This window comes from Silene latifolia, chromosome 6 (assembly GCF_048544455.1).
Source record: "Silene latifolia isolate original U9 population chromosome 6, ASM4854445v1, whole genome shotgun sequence".
Taxonomy (NCBI): Eukaryota; Viridiplantae; Streptophyta; class Magnoliopsida; order Caryophyllales; family Caryophyllaceae; genus Silene; species Silene latifolia.
The window spans coordinates 132362478-132381124 of NC_133531.1; the positions used below are offsets into that span (position 1 = coordinate 132362478).

General features: G+C 35.4%; 2 protein-coding genes and 2 non-coding genes across 7 annotated transcripts in view; all 4 read left to right on the forward strand.

Annotated features, from left to right (window-relative positions):
- LOC141587301 (SPX domain-containing membrane protein At4g22990-like) overlaps positions 1-18647 on the forward strand; it is a 189991-nt gene that overhangs the window by 15484 nt on the left and 155860 nt on the right. The window contains exons 1-11 of one of the 4 annotated variants that reach the window (XM_074408751.1): positions 1539-1751; positions 2856-2918; positions 3912-4032; positions 4384-4695; positions 4816-4920; positions 5170-5627; positions 5774-6069; positions 6699-6910; positions 7270-7460; positions 7824-7957; positions 8470-8940. In XM_074408751.1, coding sequence (XP_074264852.1) covers positions 2866-2918; positions 3912-4032; positions 4384-4695; positions 4816-4920; positions 5170-5627; positions 5774-6069; positions 6699-6910; positions 7270-7460; positions 7824-7957; positions 8470-8708 — 2121 coding nt within the window. In that variant the 5' untranslated portion in view covers positions 1539-1751; positions 2856-2865 and the 3' untranslated portion in view covers positions 8709-8940. Of the gene's footprint in view, positions 1-1538; positions 1752-2855; positions 2919-3911; positions 4033-4383; positions 4696-4815; positions 4921-5169; positions 5628-5773; positions 6070-6698; positions 6911-7269; positions 7461-7823; positions 7958-8469; positions 8941-18647 lie in introns of those variants that run through there. The other 3 variants (XR_012519741.1, XM_074408753.1, XM_074408752.1) reach the window with 3 other exon arrangements.
- Positions 9817-13944, forward strand: LOC141587298 (protein HOTHEAD-like). The gene is made up of 5 exons (XM_074408748.1): positions 9817-10018; positions 10420-11061; positions 11949-12337; positions 12778-13343; positions 13618-13944. Exons 1-5 carry the CDS (start codon positions 9925-9927, stop codon positions 13664-13666), a joined length of 1740 nt encoding a protein of 579 aa, XP_074264849.1. The 5' UTR covers positions 9817-9924; the 3' UTR covers positions 13667-13944.
- TRNAL-AAG (transfer RNA leucine (anticodon AAG)) lies at positions 14211-14291 on the forward strand. The gene has a single exon. It is a non-coding gene; the product is annotated as a tRNA-Leu (tRNA).
- On the forward strand, positions 15665-15745 carry TRNAL-AAG (transfer RNA leucine (anticodon AAG)). Its single transcript has one exon. It is a non-coding gene; the product is annotated as a tRNA-Leu (tRNA).

Below are 18647 nucleotides of genomic sequence, written 5' to 3' on the forward strand. Positions count from 1 at the left end.
GCACTATTGAACATACGTGGAAAAGGACTACAGACATGGCAGATGAGCCCATGGGCCATACCATCGAGCCCACAAAAGGTTATCTTCAATGATGTAAAGCGCAACAGAGGCCAGGCTCGCTGATATTCCCCATTTTTACTGTACACCTTTTACGTTACTGTCCCATCGTAACTGTAATTCTGACTGAATCAAAATTAACAAGGGCCTCTCATTATTGATAGATAAACCCACGTTCTTTATATGAGAAAATACAAATTATTTGGACGGAGGAAGTACTAACTTTGTCTTGTTTATGTGTATTAGTATACATCTGGTACAATTTGTACAGTTCTTTTGAGATAAAAGTGTTAGGGAGTTTAACAATTATAGTGAATATATAAGACCAGATTACAAACGTTAACAATCTGCATTATATTGAAAAATACTGATAACTATAATCACTTGTTAGGCCTGATTATTTGTTTATCTATTCCACTCATATCTCATTTGTTTACCTTTCTATATTGGTAATACTTTTGAGAAGTAATTTCATCATCTACGTCACCTGTAGTCCATTTGTCACTCAATAACAATACCTACAAATAGTTGCATCCTCTCAATATTTGATATTTCTACCAAACTAAAGATAAATAAATAATTGATATCAAGAAAATACCGGTTAAACTAGCTTCTTTGATTAAAAAATGGTTGATCAACTCAACTATTTTTTTCCATTCCAAAAAACAATTGACCTATATACATTATACAATAATACAAGTCATTTTTAATTTCAATTGACCTCTACCGAATAATAGTCTATTAGCATTTAAAAAAACAACATACCGAATAATAGTCTATTCGCATTTCAAAAAACAAACATTTGTCGCATGAGTGCAAGAAAAAAAACGGGTAGAGTAATGCAATCATCATGTCAGCTATGTGATTAATTTCACTATCGTCTCAGTTTCTGTTACTATAGTTGCTTCTTAACGTTTCACATAAATACCAAGTAAAACGGTAAATACTAAATACTACTCCTTCTGTCTCGATTATTTGTCGTCCTTTTTAATATTGGGGTGTCTCAGTCATTTGTTGTCCTTTCTATTTTAAGAATGAACTTGATGAGTAATTTGATCATTTTCATTCAATTTGTTCCACTTGTCATTTAGTTATTGGCTCTCTCCTCTTTCCTTGGTCTTTGTGCCAAAACGAAAGATTGTCCGGGACGAAGGGAGTACTATATTTTCAGTTGTATAATAAACATTATACAACTATTATATATCGATATTGCTTTTTTCACATACGAATATTACTCTTTACAATATTGCTTCAGTTCTTTAAAACAAAACTCGAAAACTTTAATATAGAGTTCAGACTTCAGATATAAACCACCAATTTTAATACAACTAGTAGTTTAATCTATTACTCCGTATAATTGAAATAAAATAACTTTATTTATATAAAATCGCTTTACACAAGTGAAATATTAATTATTACGTATCTTTTTTACAAACTTCTTATATAAAACCGCTTTACATTCGAAGTTTATTGTTCAAAACATCAACTTCCTTTCACATTCTCTCCGCCCATATATTTAGCCGCGAACTCAAATCAGTTACAAAAATCCCTCAAGAAAGTGCAACGGTCATTCCTAAATTCTAGGTTTTTGTTTAATTTAATTATTTTTCCTCTTTAAATTTTCTTAATCATAATCATTTAATTCTATTTCCTCTTCATCGTTAATCTCTTCGTCATATCCTTCTCCTTTCCAGGTTAATCTTTTCTATTCCATATTCATCATTCATTTCATTGATTAATGTCTTTTTTAATATGATTTTTATTTTCCGTAGCGTATAATATTAAAAGTATAGTTCTTTAGGTTAATCAGTAGCGGAATTCGGGGTTAGCAGGAGCAGTCGCTCCCTACAAATTTACTCCGCGCAGTTTTTAGTTAAAATTTCCGATTTTTTTTTATTGGTATACATAGGCATCACTCATTCACTCTCCAGTGGTGGAGCTAGGGGGCTAGCAGGAGCGTCCGCTCCCGCTGAAAAATGAAAAGTTCGAAAATTTTAATTAATTTTTCGATTTTTTTTTTTTGAGTTTCCCTTATATTATTACTCTTCCGCCCCCTTAAGCTCCGCCACTGATCACTTATGAAACTCTTTGGCGCGAGTGGCGTTATGAATCCTACTAATTATTCGTCCCCTAACTATAAATCCACGTTCCGCAACTTGTATTGATTAGATTAAAGTAGGTGATGTGCTGTTAAATTAGCTGTGAAGATGTCAAAATCTCTTGATAATGAAATTAAGAGTTTAATTATGATGAAAAATCGGATAAACCATCGGAAATTCCCTAAGACCAGTCAGTTTAATATAATTTTGATGTGTCTGACAAATACAATTCTAGAAGATATGGAGATTAATGGTGGCGTTGTCGGTTATAAGAATTTTAACACGAGTATGGAATAATACTCCGTATAATATGATTAAAAAAGTATGAAGTTATGAAATTCTGTATATTTTAAGTCTGTTTTTAATGATTGTCAACCATATGAAGGAGTGTGAGATGCCATCTTGTAGTAGAATTATTGCGTTTCGTGCGATTAACTTGTTGACAGCTTCAACGTGTGACATGTTATAATTAGCCGTGAGACTGGGATCTGGTGTATGTGCGCATTACTCTCTATTCTTTGTTTAGTGAGACGGGTTATTAACGTTTTGTTTCGATAGTTTATGCATTGGTTTGGTAAGGTTTTGAGTTTTTGGCAATTTGGTTTAGTGATTTGAGTTGTTCATTTCACTGCATTGCCGTGTTTTTGGTACTGTTAAATACTAAAATTTTCGATATTTTGACTTCTAATTGTTGGACAGATCTTTCAAGATGGTTGCGTTTGGGAAAAAGATGAAAGAAAGGCAGATTCAAGAATGGCAAGGGTACATTACATATCATTTGTTGTTTTGCTTTTATGTTTTCGTATTGTATGCAATTTTTATTATGGGTTATTCGGAAATAGGCTCTTTGGATTTTCGTTGGATCTTTTGAGGCACTAGGCCTTACATTGTGCAATATACATGCATGTATATAGAAGATGTTTGCTAGAATTTGGGTGAAACGACAATTACTTCTGATAACTCGTTATAAGGTTACAGTTATCAGTAGTTCAGTTAAGTTGTGTTTCAGCTCAAGTTTCTGGTAATGATGTCGCCCTAAAGGATCAAGTATCAATAACAATAGAGCCTTAGTTCCGCAATGGTTCGGGGCTGACGTTAATTATTGTGAATTAAAAAGATGAAAAGTAGAGAGAAAAAGAGGATCAAAGTAGGAAGTACAACAGACAGGCAAAAAAGATAATAGTGTGAAGAGAATCTACAGAAAAGACAGAAAGAACAATTATCAATAACAATAGAGCCTTAGTTCCGCAATGGTTCTAGTTGTGAATTGTGATTCTTGTTCTCATATAGATATTATCCGTTCATAATGAAGTCTAGCTGCCGAGTGTTAAACAGTTATGGAAAGGAAATGCAAAAGTTTAGGCACAAGGTATCGAAAAAATTGATGTCTCATCATGCAGTCACATGAGAAGGCCGAGGAGAATAAGGCTTTTGGAAAACTAAAGAAACTGTCTTTTCTTTTGTCATCACGCCTTAAGATAAACGAATCGAAAATAGTGAGATAGATAGGCTTTTGCAAGAGCTTTATGCTCGGAAGTTAGGGGTATCAGGAGTAAGCAAAGGCATCCTTTTCGCTACTTCTAACTTGAAATTTGTCATGTTGATCTCATGACATGTGCTATCAAATTCATAAATTCTATTCACATGACCTTTTTAGGATTCATTCTACTCGAATAACGGCTGTGCCAATTTAGTAGCCTATGTTATCTCAAGAGGCTTGAAATTTACTGTGTCAGGTTCTGTCGTTGGTTTCAGGTATTATATCAACTACAAATTAATGAAAAAAAGAGTCAAACAATATGCTCAACAAATAGAGAATAAATCACTGGATCGCAGACAAGTTCTTAAAGACTTCTCAAGGATGCTGGACAGCCAGGTAAAAAAATATGCTCAGAGTTGTGACACATCCTACTTCTTTAAAGCATTATATTCTTCTGCTTTTATATCCATGCCCAATGGAGTTTGAACTTTCAATGTCCTTTGGCTTTAAAATATCACGGGATAAAGCAAAATAGCTCATTAAAATGTCCGCACTTCATGTATTTTGAAGCATTGTTGGTTGATGCAATTATCGACAGAGTTTCCTGAAGGGGTTATCCAGAAACAACCTCTTTGTGTTTTGACTATTTTCATAAGAGGGTAAAGGTTAAGTACACCTCATCCCCCTTACATCGTCATGAAGTAATGCTGCTGTTGTTTCATTAATGTTTCATCTTTTGTTGTTTAGATCGAAAAGACAGTTCTGTTCCTGTTAGAACAACAAGGGGTACTAGCTGGACGGTTAGCCAAACTTGGAGAGGAGCACAATTCTCCTGAAAACCAGCCTGACATAGCCAAAATATCTCAATTACGGGAAGCATATAGAGAAGCTGGGTCGGATCTTTTGAAGCTTTTGTACTTCGTTGAGATCAATGCTATTGGTCTTCGTAAGATTCTCAAGAAGTTTGACAAAAGATTTGGTTATCGTTTTACTGATTACTATGTGAAGACGCGTGCCAATCACCCTTACTCCCAGCTGCAGCAAGTGTTCAAGCATGTGGTAAGATATCTAAATAAGATGTATAGGCTGACTCATTTGTCTAACAAGTACCCTAGCTATTCCATGACGTATGAACCATCTTTCGTTTCAATCATTTTCCTCACTGGAGTGCAAATACAGGGAATAGGAGCAGTTGTGGGAGCCATAACTCGCAATTTGGGAGACTTACAGGAGCGTCAAGGAAGTTATTTGTCAATTTATGATCAGCCGTCTCTAGCCCTTCAGGTTTTTGCTTCAACCTATTCATATTTCTCTTACTATATTCTACTGGTTTAGTTTCATTATAAATCTTTTGAATTATTTTGTTAATTTGGCGCACTCATGCTTCAGCTTATTTCACTTTGGTACCCAAAGGTTTCTCATATTTCACTTTGGAGGCCTTAGTTTTGGACTATTTGTCAGTTTTGTGGTCTAAGCAAAAACTTTCCTCTCTTGATTTTTAACTTTAGACTGCATGAATGATAATCACTGCAGGATCCTGTCATCGATTCAATGAAATGCGCTGTAGATAGGTTGAGCAACTCAACAAATTTCCTGTCATTTATGGCACAACATGCACTTATCCTGCATGAGGATATACTGCCTAGTCCAGTTGAGGAGCAGATAGACGATAAAAGATACAATTTCATGTCGCTCATATTGAACTTGGCAAACACATTTTTGTATATGGTCAATACATATATTATCGTACCAACAGCTGATGATTACTCTATGAGTCTTGGTGCTGCTGCAACTGTTTGTGGTATTGTTATTGGAGCGATGGCTGTCGCACAAGTATTCTCTTCAGTGTACTTCAGTGCTTGGTCAAACAGATCATACTTCAAGCCTCTTATTTTCAGCAGCATTATTCTTTTTGTGGGTAACACCTTATATGCACTTGCATATGATTTCAACTCAATATGGATTCTTTTGATTGGTCGATTATTTTGTGGGTACGTTAAGATCACTTCTCTGCTTTGATTTGTTAAAACGCATTTGCTGTATATTATACGAGATACATAAATTTGTTCTCTATTGTTTGTCTTGCATATATAAAGTTCTTAAAATGCTTAGCAGAGTTGTATTTCCGATTTTGTAGATTGGGATCAGCCAGAGCAGTGAATCGGAGGTACATTAGTGATTGTGTTCCCCTAAAGATACGAATGCAAGCGTCAGCTGGTTTTGTCAGTGCTAGTGCCCTTGGAATGGCTTGTGGTCCTGCTCTAGCTGGTTTACTCCAAATAAAGTTTAGGCTTTTCAACTTGACCTTCAACCAGGATACTTTGCCTGGTTGGGTTATGGCGGTTGCCTGGCTACTTTATTTAGTTTGGCTATGGTTTGCATTCGTAGAACCTGCACAAGTGGAAGATGACGTTGAAGAAGTGGCTAAAGCAGGTATGATTTACTGATTGAATGCTTTTACATTTCCAACAAACAAAGTTAGGGGATTTCTGAGTTCAAACAGTCCGTTTGCCTTTTTTTCTGCAGCAAATGCGATTGATTTGTTAAAAACCTTTACGTGAGATGGCGTGGTTTTTGAGATAAAGATATAAACTATTGAAATTATTATTAACTGGTGATGAATGAGAAGACTGGTGTTATATTTTTTAAATGGTGACTAGAGATTAGTGTTATATGTTGATATTGAATTTTTAAGTTTTATCTTCCTTCCCAATTGTTTTATGGTATAACTTAGATAGATATCTTTTTTATATACGTCTATCATGCATATCGAATAAACTTGATGTCAGTATTAACACTTCGTCTCCTGGATCAAATAATTTGTAAGGTTTTGGGCCGCTAAAGCAATTTTATCACGCATATATATTTTGTACCTGATGCTGTCAGTTTGCCATGTGTGACGCATCTGACTGAACTTGTGGATGTTGAAGGAGATTTTATTGGATAAAATGGTTTCCAAGTTTTTTTCCATGTCGTTATAATTAGTTCATTGTAATTGTCTGCCTAAAGTTTTTGGCAAGTTTATATATTAAGAAACATTTTTGTTTTGTTTCTTATGGCAGAAACAAAGCAAAAAGATGCAATGGAGAAAGGTCTTAAGCAACCGTTGCTTTTAACATCAGAGAGAAATGAGATCACTTCAGTAGAAAAGGAAAATGAAGATGATGATGATGGTGATGTAGACTGTGATGAGAGTGAAGAAGCCATAGAAGATTCCCGTAAACCCGTGAATTCGATTGGAGCAGCTTATAGATTACTCACTCCTTCTGTAAAGGTAAGTAATCATACTGGTAGATCTGCAGCTGCTAAAACTTAGATATTGCACTGTTTTCTGTCTATCTTCTGCTCTGCATCTCTATCAGCCAAGTATCGTTTCTTTTAGTAGAACATTATACTACATTTTTTAAGTGATATCAACGCTCAATTGCTGCCTGAGTTCCAGTACCATATGGAATCCGTAATATCAAACTAAAACCCTTAGTGTACGCTGTATTAACTAATACCTTATGCAGACCTTCTGACTTATTTGAATTTTGTATCGTCGTTGATTTGCATAAGTTATGATAAAGCTAAAGAAGCAATCTTGTCTCGGGTATCACTGATGCTTGCTTAATGCATTTCTGATGTTTCCAGGTCCAATTGTTGATATATTTCATGCTCAAATACGCAATGGAAATCCTACTGTCAGAATCTAGTGTTATTACAACATACTATTTTGGCTGGTCTACAAGCTCAGTTGCCATTTTTCTTGCTTGCCTTGGTCTGACTGTACTTCCAGTGAATATTGTTGTTGGGAGCTACATCAGTAACATGTTTCAGGAGAGGTGATCACTGTTTCTTTTCTTTGATTTTTGAATCGATTAATCCATCTTTTATTGCTTTACTGCCAGCCAATGATCTATAGTATAATTTACCTTTTTACTGAAGTTGACAATGACGAAAAGAGTATCATTGCTATCATCCAACAACGAAGCTGGCATTTACCCTGATATAATGTTTGCCATCTATTGGGTATTTTCTGTATGTAATGTACCCTAGTAATGATTACCTACTGAAAAATGGTGTGATGCAGATAGATTATTATTGTGATCAGCTGCTATGATGTGCTGGAGTTGTGTATCACTTTATCGATGAGATATTCTTTCCAGTTACTAAATTTGACTGGTTCTGTTGATTTCTAATTGCAGGCAAATTTTACTAGTATCTGAGGTGGTGGTTCTAATAGGAATTGTCTTGAGCTTCAATCTTTTCATTCCATATTCTGTTCCTCAATATGTCGTCTCGGGACTGGTTATGTTCGTCTCTGCTGAAGTTCTAGAAGGTAAGGTTCTCTGAAGCTCTCTCTGAATTGTGTCTTTTTCATTGCTTATAGTCTTATACTGATCTACATTAAGCATTACCAGGCACAGTCACCTACACTATTATGTTACTTGGACTCTGGTACAGAATCAATGTGCCGGACTAGCATGACTTGAGATTTTAGATACGAGAACCCTTTCTTATAATGAGGATTTATAGTGTAGGGACACCGCAAAACAAAAACAAATTGAAGTTATTAATTCAGAGTTTTTAAAGTTGAAGCTAGTAGTGACTAGCGAGCTGGCTTCAGCCACTGCGCATATAGGCTTATCGGAGTAATTCTGATTAATATAGCAGCAGTGAACAATTATTTTTTATAGCAGAAGATGGTGAATTTACGATCCTCTTAACTGCATACGGTATTTAGAGTTTGCGGGAATCCTGTATATATTGCAGAGAAAGGAATCCTTGTTTGGTCACTAGAGCACCTCTGATTATTATATTTGATAATAATTATCTGATTTCGTCACACAGGAGTAAACTTGTCCCTTCTATCTCGAGTTATGTCATCGAGGCTATCACGAGGAACGTACAATGGTGGATTGCTGTCAACTGAAGCAGGGACTCTAGCGAGAGTGGTTGCAGATGCGACCATCACTTTGATAGGGCTTATGGGTGTACGCAACCTACTGAATTTGACCCTTCTCCCTTCGCTTCTCATATGTATCGGATCCATAATTGCAACCTGTTGCACCTACAACACTCTTTACTGAACAGATCCTGATGCAAAACATCTTCATTTGTTTCTTCTTCCCAATTTTTTATTTTTTGAGAAATCTTGTTCTATTCTTGTGTATTACAGTAGTTCAGTTCTCCCATTTCATAATTTTTGTTGTGCATACTATAAAAATAGGCCTAATTGGCATTGAGCTGGTGATAATATTTGCAATTCAAGTGTGATATGCAGCATATCATGGAAAATTAATTAAATTAATTTTCAATTTCTAGTGAGATATTTAATGTCATACTTTACTTTTAAAATTACGTTTACTTGTCTTTTACGACACACATTAGAAAATTTGTTGACGTAATTGCTATCTCCAACTTGAAAATATTTTGGACACACATTTTGAATTACACTAGCCTCCATTCGTCCCAACTTATGAGCACCTTATTACCTCTAATTAGATGTCATTCATCCTAAAACTATTTTACAACCCAAATTGAAAAATGTCACCATTTTATAATTAAAGTTTGACTATTTATTGATAAAAAGTTATAAATAAAATTGTCACCGTAACAATAAACTGGTGGCATAAATCAAAAGCCGTAGTAATTTTTACATATACGATGGTTAACGTTAATTTTTACATATACCACTCATCTGATATTGGACTTGCTGATTTTACAAATGTACCAACACATGAAAAACTTCACCAACACTAAGTAACTTCTTACGTAAGAGTCTACGTAAAGAAAAGCGCTTAATTATTATTAATATAAACAATCACCATTATCAATTCTTTTAATTAATCTCAACTCCACTAATTATAAACTTTTGAATAATCTTGTGGTAGGTCATAATGTAGTTGTCATTTACATGATATATCATAAAATAAATTTTATATAAATTACACTCACAAAATGTGAGTTTATTGTTGATAGTGCAATGTGACACTATCGATTAAATTGCCTAAAAACTTTGGGGTGGGTTGATATTAATAAGGGAGGCGTGAATGCATCATCTTCGGGGAGGTAACAATTCTTTTGCCTTCCAAATTTATCGTTATTTTTTACGTATTAATTAACCCTCTTTTCTTGGGTTTTTCTTGTGTATATAAACTACTAAGTGTTAGTTGATTTAGTGTACCAATTTTAAGCTTCAAATATTAAGTGTTACTTCACTACTTCCCTACCACTCTCACTTCAACTAATCATCCTTGGTTGCATTTTTTTTTTTTTAAAAAAAAAGGTACATTTCAATACAAAATGGTTAATCCACTTATACACGACTTTAGTTCGTCCAGATTCATACTTGTCGCCGTTTTCAGCTTCTTCTTTGGGTTCTGTGCCTCCGAGACAGGTGAGATTAACAACACGCTATTCATATATTTTTAAACTCTTCCTTTAGTTTGTCACCATTTTTCATATATGTAAAACTTTAGTAGACTAGTAATGTTATGTAACTATGTTCATTTTTTTTCTTTTTAAATTTAAAAAGTGATATACTAGTATACTACTACTTGCTTGTAAGAAGTGATATACATTGATATATCTGTATATTTATGTCATGTACGAGTATATCACCTCTTTATTATAGTATAAAATTAAAAAGAATTTCGGTCTTATAACTTATTATCATACTCGTATAGTTATATCTAATTTTTAATAATAAAAGCGGTTAAACCTGAAATTTTTAGCATATCGGATGGTACAAACTCATTTTCCTAACACGAGTTTTTGTTAATGTTTACTCTATTTTAGCTCCAAACTTCAGCTTCCTACGCAACGCAGCCACCGCACCACCACGATCCTACTACGACTACATAGTCATAGGAGGCGGAACCTCCGGTTGTCCCTTAGCAGCCACCCTCTCCCAAAACGCCTCCGTTTTACTCTTGGAGCGAGGCGGTGCACCCTATGGCAATCCAAACATAACCCTCTTATCCTCATTCGGTAGACCCATGTCCGACCCAAGCCCATCATCCCCCGCTCAGAGGTTCATCTCTGAGGACGGGGTCATCAACGCCAGAGCCAGAGTCCTCGGGGGTGGATCCTGTCTGAATGCAGGGTTTTACACCAGGGCCGATAGGGAACACATCATAGCCTCGAGGTGGGACCCATACCTAGTAAACGAGTCATACGGGTGGGTGGAGGACGTGGTGGCGTTTGAGCCGCCGATGAAGGCGTGGCAGTCGGCCGTGAGGGACGGGTTGATGGAGGCCGGGGTGGTGCCATACAATGGGTTTACGTATGAACATGTAAGTGGGACTAAAGTTGGTGGGAGCATATTTGATCAAGATGGTAATAGACATACGGCTGCTGATTTGTTGGGGTACGCTAATGCTACTAATATTGACGTGCTCTTGCATGCTACCGTCCACAAAATCATGTTCAAGACCAAAGGTATGTCATAAGTCCATGCATATCTCTCAATTTCATTAATTTAGCTTTGTGTAGACCTCACAAAGCTGAACCGATCAAATAAGACTGGCCCGAGATTTAAAATTGACTCGAAAAGTGTGACACGAACTGACCCAATTTGAAAATGACCCGACCTGAAATGACCGGAAATAATCCAATAGATCCAAAATGACTCGAAATGACTCATTTTAAGCAAAATCTTGACTCAAAGTGACCTAAACCAAAATGACCTAGATCGAAAATGACCTGGCCGAAAACGACCCGAAATAACCCAGTAGACTTGAAATAACTTCAAATGACTTATTTTAAGCAAAATATTGACTAAAAGTGACCTAAACGCCCCTTCCATATAAAAGAGTAAAATGACCCGATTCAGAGTGGCCCGTCCCGATAAATGACGCGATCCGAAGTGTGACCCGAACTAACCCAATTTGAAAATGACTCGGCCTGAAATGATCGGAAATAACCCAATAGACCTAAAATGACTCGAAGTGACTTATTTTAAGCAAAATCCTGACTACAAGTAACCTAAACGAAAATGACCCGATCGAAAATGATCTGACCAAAAACGACCCAAAAAACTCACAGTAGATCTGAAATGACTCGAAATGACTTGTTTTAAGCAAAATCTTGACTAAAAATGACCTAAACGACCCTTCACGATAAATGAGTAAAATGACCCGATTCAGAGTAGCCCGTCCCGATAATTGATGGGATCCGAAGTGACTCGACCCTTCACGATAAATGATCCTATTTAGAGTGGCTCGTCCCGATAAATGACGCGATCCAAAGTGTCCCGACCCTAACTCGACCTGAATGACCAATTTGCAACGTCTCTCTTACTTATGATTGGACTCGGACAATAACAGGAGTCGATAGCCCACAAGCCTACGGAGTAATATTCACCGACGAAACCGGGATCCAACACAAGGCATACTTAAGTCCAGGGCCAAACAACGAGGTAATATTAGCAGCAGGAGCACTTGGAAGCCCACAAATATTGATGCTAAGTGGAGTTGGCCCAAAAGATCATCTTAAAGCCCATAATATTACCGTTGTGTTGGACAACAGTGAGGTTGGTCAAGGAATGTCAGATAATCCAATGAATGCAATTTACATTCCGTCTCCTTTGCCTGTTGAAGTTTCACTAATTCAAGTGGTTGGTATTACTAACTTTGGAAGTTATATTGAGGCTGCTAGTGGTGAAAACTTTGGTGGTGATGTTAAGGCTAGAGACTTTGGGATGTTCTCTCCTAAGGTATGTTTCGATACACGATTATGGGATATCGATGAGTTATTCACGATGACAGAGTTAAGATTCGGAGTTTGGTTGATTAAAATATAGATCGAAAAACTTTTAATGGTGAATATACACGTTTTACGAGAAATAAAAAATGCTAGACTGTAAGATACTTTATATTTAAGTTAATTTTCTTAATAAAATCGATATGAACTAAAATTTGACAAATTATAAAGCGACATTGTCCTTTTGATACCAAGTTTTAGAAAAAAAAAGTGCTTATAAGGTGAATGGATGATTGAACTAATTATTTAGTACGAGTACAATGTCCTTCTTACAAATGAAAAACAGACATTTTTTCTGTGTCAGTGAATAGTATACGTTTACTATTTGTGAGAAGAAAATAAAGCAAAGATATATTGTCAAAGAAGTGTATTTATAGTTTGATCATCATGCAGATAGGACAACTTTCATCATTACCACCGAAGCAAAGAACACCAGAGGCCCTAGCAAAGGCGATAGACCTAATGTCCAAGCTACCGGACATAGCCTTCCAGGGCGGCTTCATAATCGAGAAAATCTTGGGTCCAATCTCAACGGGTTACCTACGACTCCAATCCAAGAACCCGAGTGACAACCCGGCGGTAACATTCAATTACTTTCAAGACCCAAATGACCTAAAGAGGTGTGTCCAAGGGATCCAAACCATAGAGAAAGTAATAAACTCCAAAGCATTTTCAAAGTTTAAGTACCAAGACACTTCAATTCAAGCACTTCTCAATTTAACGGCTAGTACACCCTTAAACTTGTTACCACACCATTCTAATGTGACAACTTCCTTGGAGGAATATTGTAGGGACACTGTCATGACTATATGGCATTACCATGGTGGTTGTCAACTTATGCGTGTCGTCGACTTTAATTATAAGGTCTTTGGTACCGATAAATTGAGGGTTATTGATGGCTCTACGTTTTACTTCTCTCCCGGGACTAATCCTCAAGCCACTGTTATGATGCTTGGAAGGTACGCCCTTTACCCATTTTTATACTCCGTGTTTTATTAGGCGATAAAACACGGAATATAATTCATTTCTTTTGATTATTTCAACGGATTAACATTATTTGACTTTTTTTTCCCTTTCTTAGTTAAAAATTGAATTGAACTTAGTTGAAATAGAATTTGACGTAATTAATTTAGTTTTGCTTTTAACTATTGATATATAGAAAATGAGATGACATCACCTGCAAGTATCCGACTTACTCAATTCTTACAATTGTGATGTATATATAATTGGCAGGTACATGGGAATAAAGCTGCTCCAGAAAAGATCATCAACAAGAAATTAATATTAACGGTTCAACCGTATTAGGATCAATAAGTTATTAAGAAAGAAATCGAAGTGGCCATTTTTGGTTGCTGTAGCCCTAAATTTGAAGGTCACAATATGTCAACATTGTGTCTAATTTCTCTTTTTTTTTTTCTTTTTTTTAATAATCTGATATGTTAATTCAGATTAAATACATGTAATAATTGATTATTTGAAGTATAATTACTACAAGAAGTCAACAATGTAATGCAAACGTTATAAATACGAAGACTTGTTATCGGATATGGATAATGTTACAAATTTTTTACTAGCGATTAAGAAACTGCGCAATTACAAATTTTTTACTAGCGATTAAGAAACTGCGCAAATTAATTCGATGAGAACCAAAAATATCACTAATAATTACATATAGAAATCAAACAATGTCGAAAATAACAACGGTTATTTGCAGCAACTGTTGCCTTTAAACAACGGTTATAACTTTGCTCAAATAACTCTTTCAAAAAAAAAAAAAAAAAAAAAACATTGCTCAAATAACAAGTACAAGCGATACTTGTCAACAAGTTGAGATGGCCGAGTTGGTCTAAGGCGCCAGATTAAGGTTCTGGTCCGAAAGGGCGTGGGTTCAAATCCCACTCTCAACATTTCTATTTTTTTATCCTTTATTGGAATTGAATTAGTCAATTTTTAGTACTTGATTATGAAACCTTATTAGCGATTATTCATGTGCTATAAATAACCATATTTAAGCTATACGTAGAATAACTGTTATCGACGATAGACACCTGAGTTCACAACCAAAGAATAATCAAATTTTTTTTAGGGAAAGAATAATCTAATTTTAATGATACGCACTCTCCTTACTTTGATTATTGTGTTAAAAGTAAAGATAAATAGATAATTGATACGGACGTGCGTGGCCGGTAGCAATAATATCAAGAGTACGTAAGTCTTCCGTAAAACAGTTTTACAATATTACGTTGTAAAATCATATAATGAAAGACTTTAATGCTCTTATTATAAAAAGTAATGATGGGTGAAAGTTATTTTAATTAAGGTTTTGTAAGTAAATAATCACTTAATTTTACAATATTACTCATGTAAAACTGTTTTATATAAGCGTAACTGAGAGAGTTAAGTTGTAATTGTAGATGTGGTGATGTTCGTGGTCGTGCCCTCGTGCAGAGCGTAACCGTTTTACTTCTCTCCCGGGACTAATCCTCAAGCCACGGTTATGATGCTTGGAAGGTACTCCCTTTACCCATTTTTATTCTCCATGTGTTTCTGGACTTAAAAATACCAGTTTATGAATATGTAATAGTAAATTAGACAAACAAGCAAATATTTTAAACAAAAAGTTTAGAAATGGACAAACCAATAAGGAATGTAACTAATTAGTTTTTTTTAAACTATTGTTTATATGGAAAATGAGACACCACCACCTGCTAGTATCCGATTTACTCGATTCTTAATTGTGATATATAAATGGCATGTACATGGAAGTAAAGATGCTCCAGAAAAGTTCATATCAACAAGAAGTTAATATTAAAGATCCAACTGTATTAGGAATTTAGGATCAATAAGTTTTATTAAGAAAGAAATCGAAGTGGCCACTTGGTTGCTCTACCCCTAAATTTGAAGGTCACAATATGTCAACATTGTGTCTTATTTTTTATTATTTTTTTTTTAATAATTTGATATGTTAATTCAGATTAAACACATGTAATAATTGATTATTTGAAGTATAATTACTACAAGAAGTCAACAATGTAATGCAAAAGTTATAAATACAAAGACTTGTTCTCGAATGATGTTACAAATTTCTTACTAGCAATTAAGACGAGATCACGAGAACCAAAATATCACTAATAATTACATATAGAAATCAATCAATGTCGAAAATAATATGCCGTAAATTTTTTACAATGCATAGATTACATATTTGCATTAAATGTAGCCTTTAAACAACGGTTATATTTTTGTACAAATAACATGTAAAAGCGACATTTCACAAAAAGTTGAGATGGCCGAGTTGGTCTAAGGCGCCAGATTAAGGTTCTGGTCCGAAAGGGCGTGGGTTCAAATCCCACTCTCAACATTTCTATTTTTTATTTTTTTTAGCTTTAGATACGTCACTTTGTCCATCCTAATAAACTTCCTGGTCTTAATTAATGGACGGTTCTAGTATTCAATTTTGGGGAACATAATTATTTGCGATCCTCTCAAATCTCAATATTTCAATTTTATTTTATTGTTTTTTCAATCCTTATACTTGCTAACCTCAGCTCCTCAATAAGCTATACGTGGAAAAATTATTTGCGTTATCGTCTCTGTCACTAAGATTTGAAGGTGATTATAAATTTTCTTGAATTGAATTAGCCAATTTTTAGTTCTTGATTATGAAACCTTACGCATAGTGAATCATTTAAATTGTGTTATGATGCTATATTTCATTCCCACCTACTCGGACACTCAGTCTAAAAGACCTCATATAATGCTCTTTTCGTATCTTTTCTTTGTCTCCTTATCACTACTTAGATCTGCACTACGAATGAAATATCTCCATTTGATTATAATCTTCTGTCCCGGTCATTTATTGTCTCAACCTTTTGACACAAAACCAAGGAAAAGAGAGGGGACTAATTATAAGATTACAAGTAAAATAAATTAAGAGTGAATAACCAAATTGTTCATCAATTGCAATCATAAAATAAAAAGAACAACAATTTAATGAGACACCCCTAAATAAAATACAATAATGAATGACCAGGACGGAGGGAGTATTTCATTTCATAAAAGTTTTTTCAATCAAACCTCCTTGATCTAAGCTAAGATTATTGTTATCCTCACTTAGGGTAGGCATTTCGGGTCGGGTCAAGGCTGGCGACACGAATCCGATACGGTGAAGAAAACGAGGTGGTCCGGGTTCGGCACGTCGGGTAAGAGGCGGGCCGCGACGCAAAAATTCCAAAAACCCTGTGCTTAGGCACGGCCCAACACGATGCACGATGGGCCAAGCACGACGGGCACGACGATTTTAGAGGTAAATAATTAAAAAACCATTAAAAATACTCCAAGCACGAGGGGTGGCACGAGTCCGGCACGACTTTGCCCGGGCCAAGGGGCGGTCGGCGGTGGGGGTTGCAAAAGCGGGCCGACAAGGCACGGCCCAAAGCACGATTGACCGTACCCGGGCCAGGCCAAAATTGTGGCTAGGCACGACGGGCCAACACGGCACGGTCCATTGCCTTCTCTATCCTCACTAGCCCACTTAACAAGGAATTTCTCACTGTTATCGACGACCAACGAATAAAGAACAATCTATGTTAGCTTTAATCACTTTTAATTTGCCCAAATTATTTGAATATGAAATTTGTCATGTTTGACTTGTCGAAATACTCCTTGTCAATCATTTACTTTCGTTTAGAAATATCTCACTCTGTGAAGAAATCCAAAGTTCTCACATGTGAGGATTGTCCCACATTGATAAAAGAGGAGAAAAATTACCACTTTATAAGGCAAGGGGCTACTCTCTCTATCGCCAATTGGTTTTAGAGTGGAACCCTCTTGGGCCTACGTTGTGGACTCTTTCTCCTCCGTTTGGGTGCGGCCCAGGCCCGTTGTTGAATTTAACATGGTATCAGAGCCCATGACTAAAGACCTGGGTGGAGTACTCAACGTACTCAGTATTTGGATTGAAGGAATTACAGTCACTAATTTCATATCAACAACTTTAGAACCTTACGTGAACTTGTGAAACATGCATATTAATCAAACTCAACTTCATCTGTCACCAAAATTAATTGAGAACTATATATAAATAAAAAGAAATAAAAGAAGCAATTTGAAATTTTAATTGATAAGACAATTGCAAAATAATACGTGTGCCACATGAACTAATCATACTCATTTACAATGTGATATTATTCCCGAGGAGATACTTAAAAAGCATTAATATGTTGTACTCGTACATTAGTACATTATTACATTTCAATGATAGCAATAATGATATTAATTGTATTAAAGAGGTCTTAACCTAGTGGTTAAGACTGAATCGTGAATTCGTGAAAATATGTCACAGATTCAAATCCAATTCCTCACTATATTGTACTAACCTTACGTCTTAATTGATACCCAAAAAAAAATAACGATATCAATTGTGCCGGATAATAACTTTACATCATAAGAGTAACTATAGAGTTTTAATTTGAGTTGTAAAATGTAGATGTAGTCATATTGGTGGTGTTGCCCTCGTGCAGAGCGAGGGAAGTGGAATTGCATCCCCATATTTGTTGGTAACCTTGACTTTCCATACCAACATTACCGCATTACGTATTTGCATATACTCCGTACAATGCTTGCTAAACATGAAGAAACTTATTATGTTTCATTACCAACACGTGGTACTCGAGGTCTACTTGCATGTCATACTTGCATCTTGCATGGCCTCCCTTTCTACGTTTTGAAAACAAAAAATAACACTCACAATGTACTAACAAACGAGGCTACTTAATTAGTGTCGTTGTTTGCACCTTGTTTCCAAAATAGGGCTTTTATTGACAAAAAAAAGTGTTGGTATTATGAGAGTTAATCAAGTTTGGCAATGTTGTTAAAAACGATGACTTATATGTGTTGTGTAGCTGAAGCGTAAAGAGTGGGCACAAAAATAATACTCCTTCCGTCCCGATCAATAGTTATCTATTTCCATTTTGGAGTGTATCATTGAATATTTATCTATTTCTCATTTGGTAACTTTTTTTTGGGCCATTTTCCTTGTACATGTAGCCATGTGGGGTTAAATGATTTGTGTAGTCCAATTTCACTCGTACTTGTTTCCTTAATCTTTGTACCCAAAACAATAAATAACTATTAATTGAGCCAAGGGAGTAGTAAAATTAAAAACACAAGAATCTTTCCTTAATCTCACATATTGACCATTGTCTCTAAATAACTTTATAACACTTCAATCAAAGTATCAAACTGATGGATTCCAAAATAAC

Excerpts from the sequence above, each read along its gene's own strand:
- LOC141587298 (XM_074408748.1), top strand. The coding sequence starts at position 9,925 with ATGGTTAATCCACTTATACACGACTTTAGTTCGTCCAGATTCATACTT. Across the intron at positions 11,062-11,948 it reads AATCATGTTCAAGACCAAAG|GAGTCGATAGCCCACAAGCC; the intron begins GTATGTCATAAG and ends GGACAATAACAG. Across the intron at positions 13,344-13,617 it reads ACTGTTATGATGCTTGGAAG|GTACATGGGAATAAAGCTGC; the intron begins GTACGCCCTTTA and ends TATAATTGGCAG.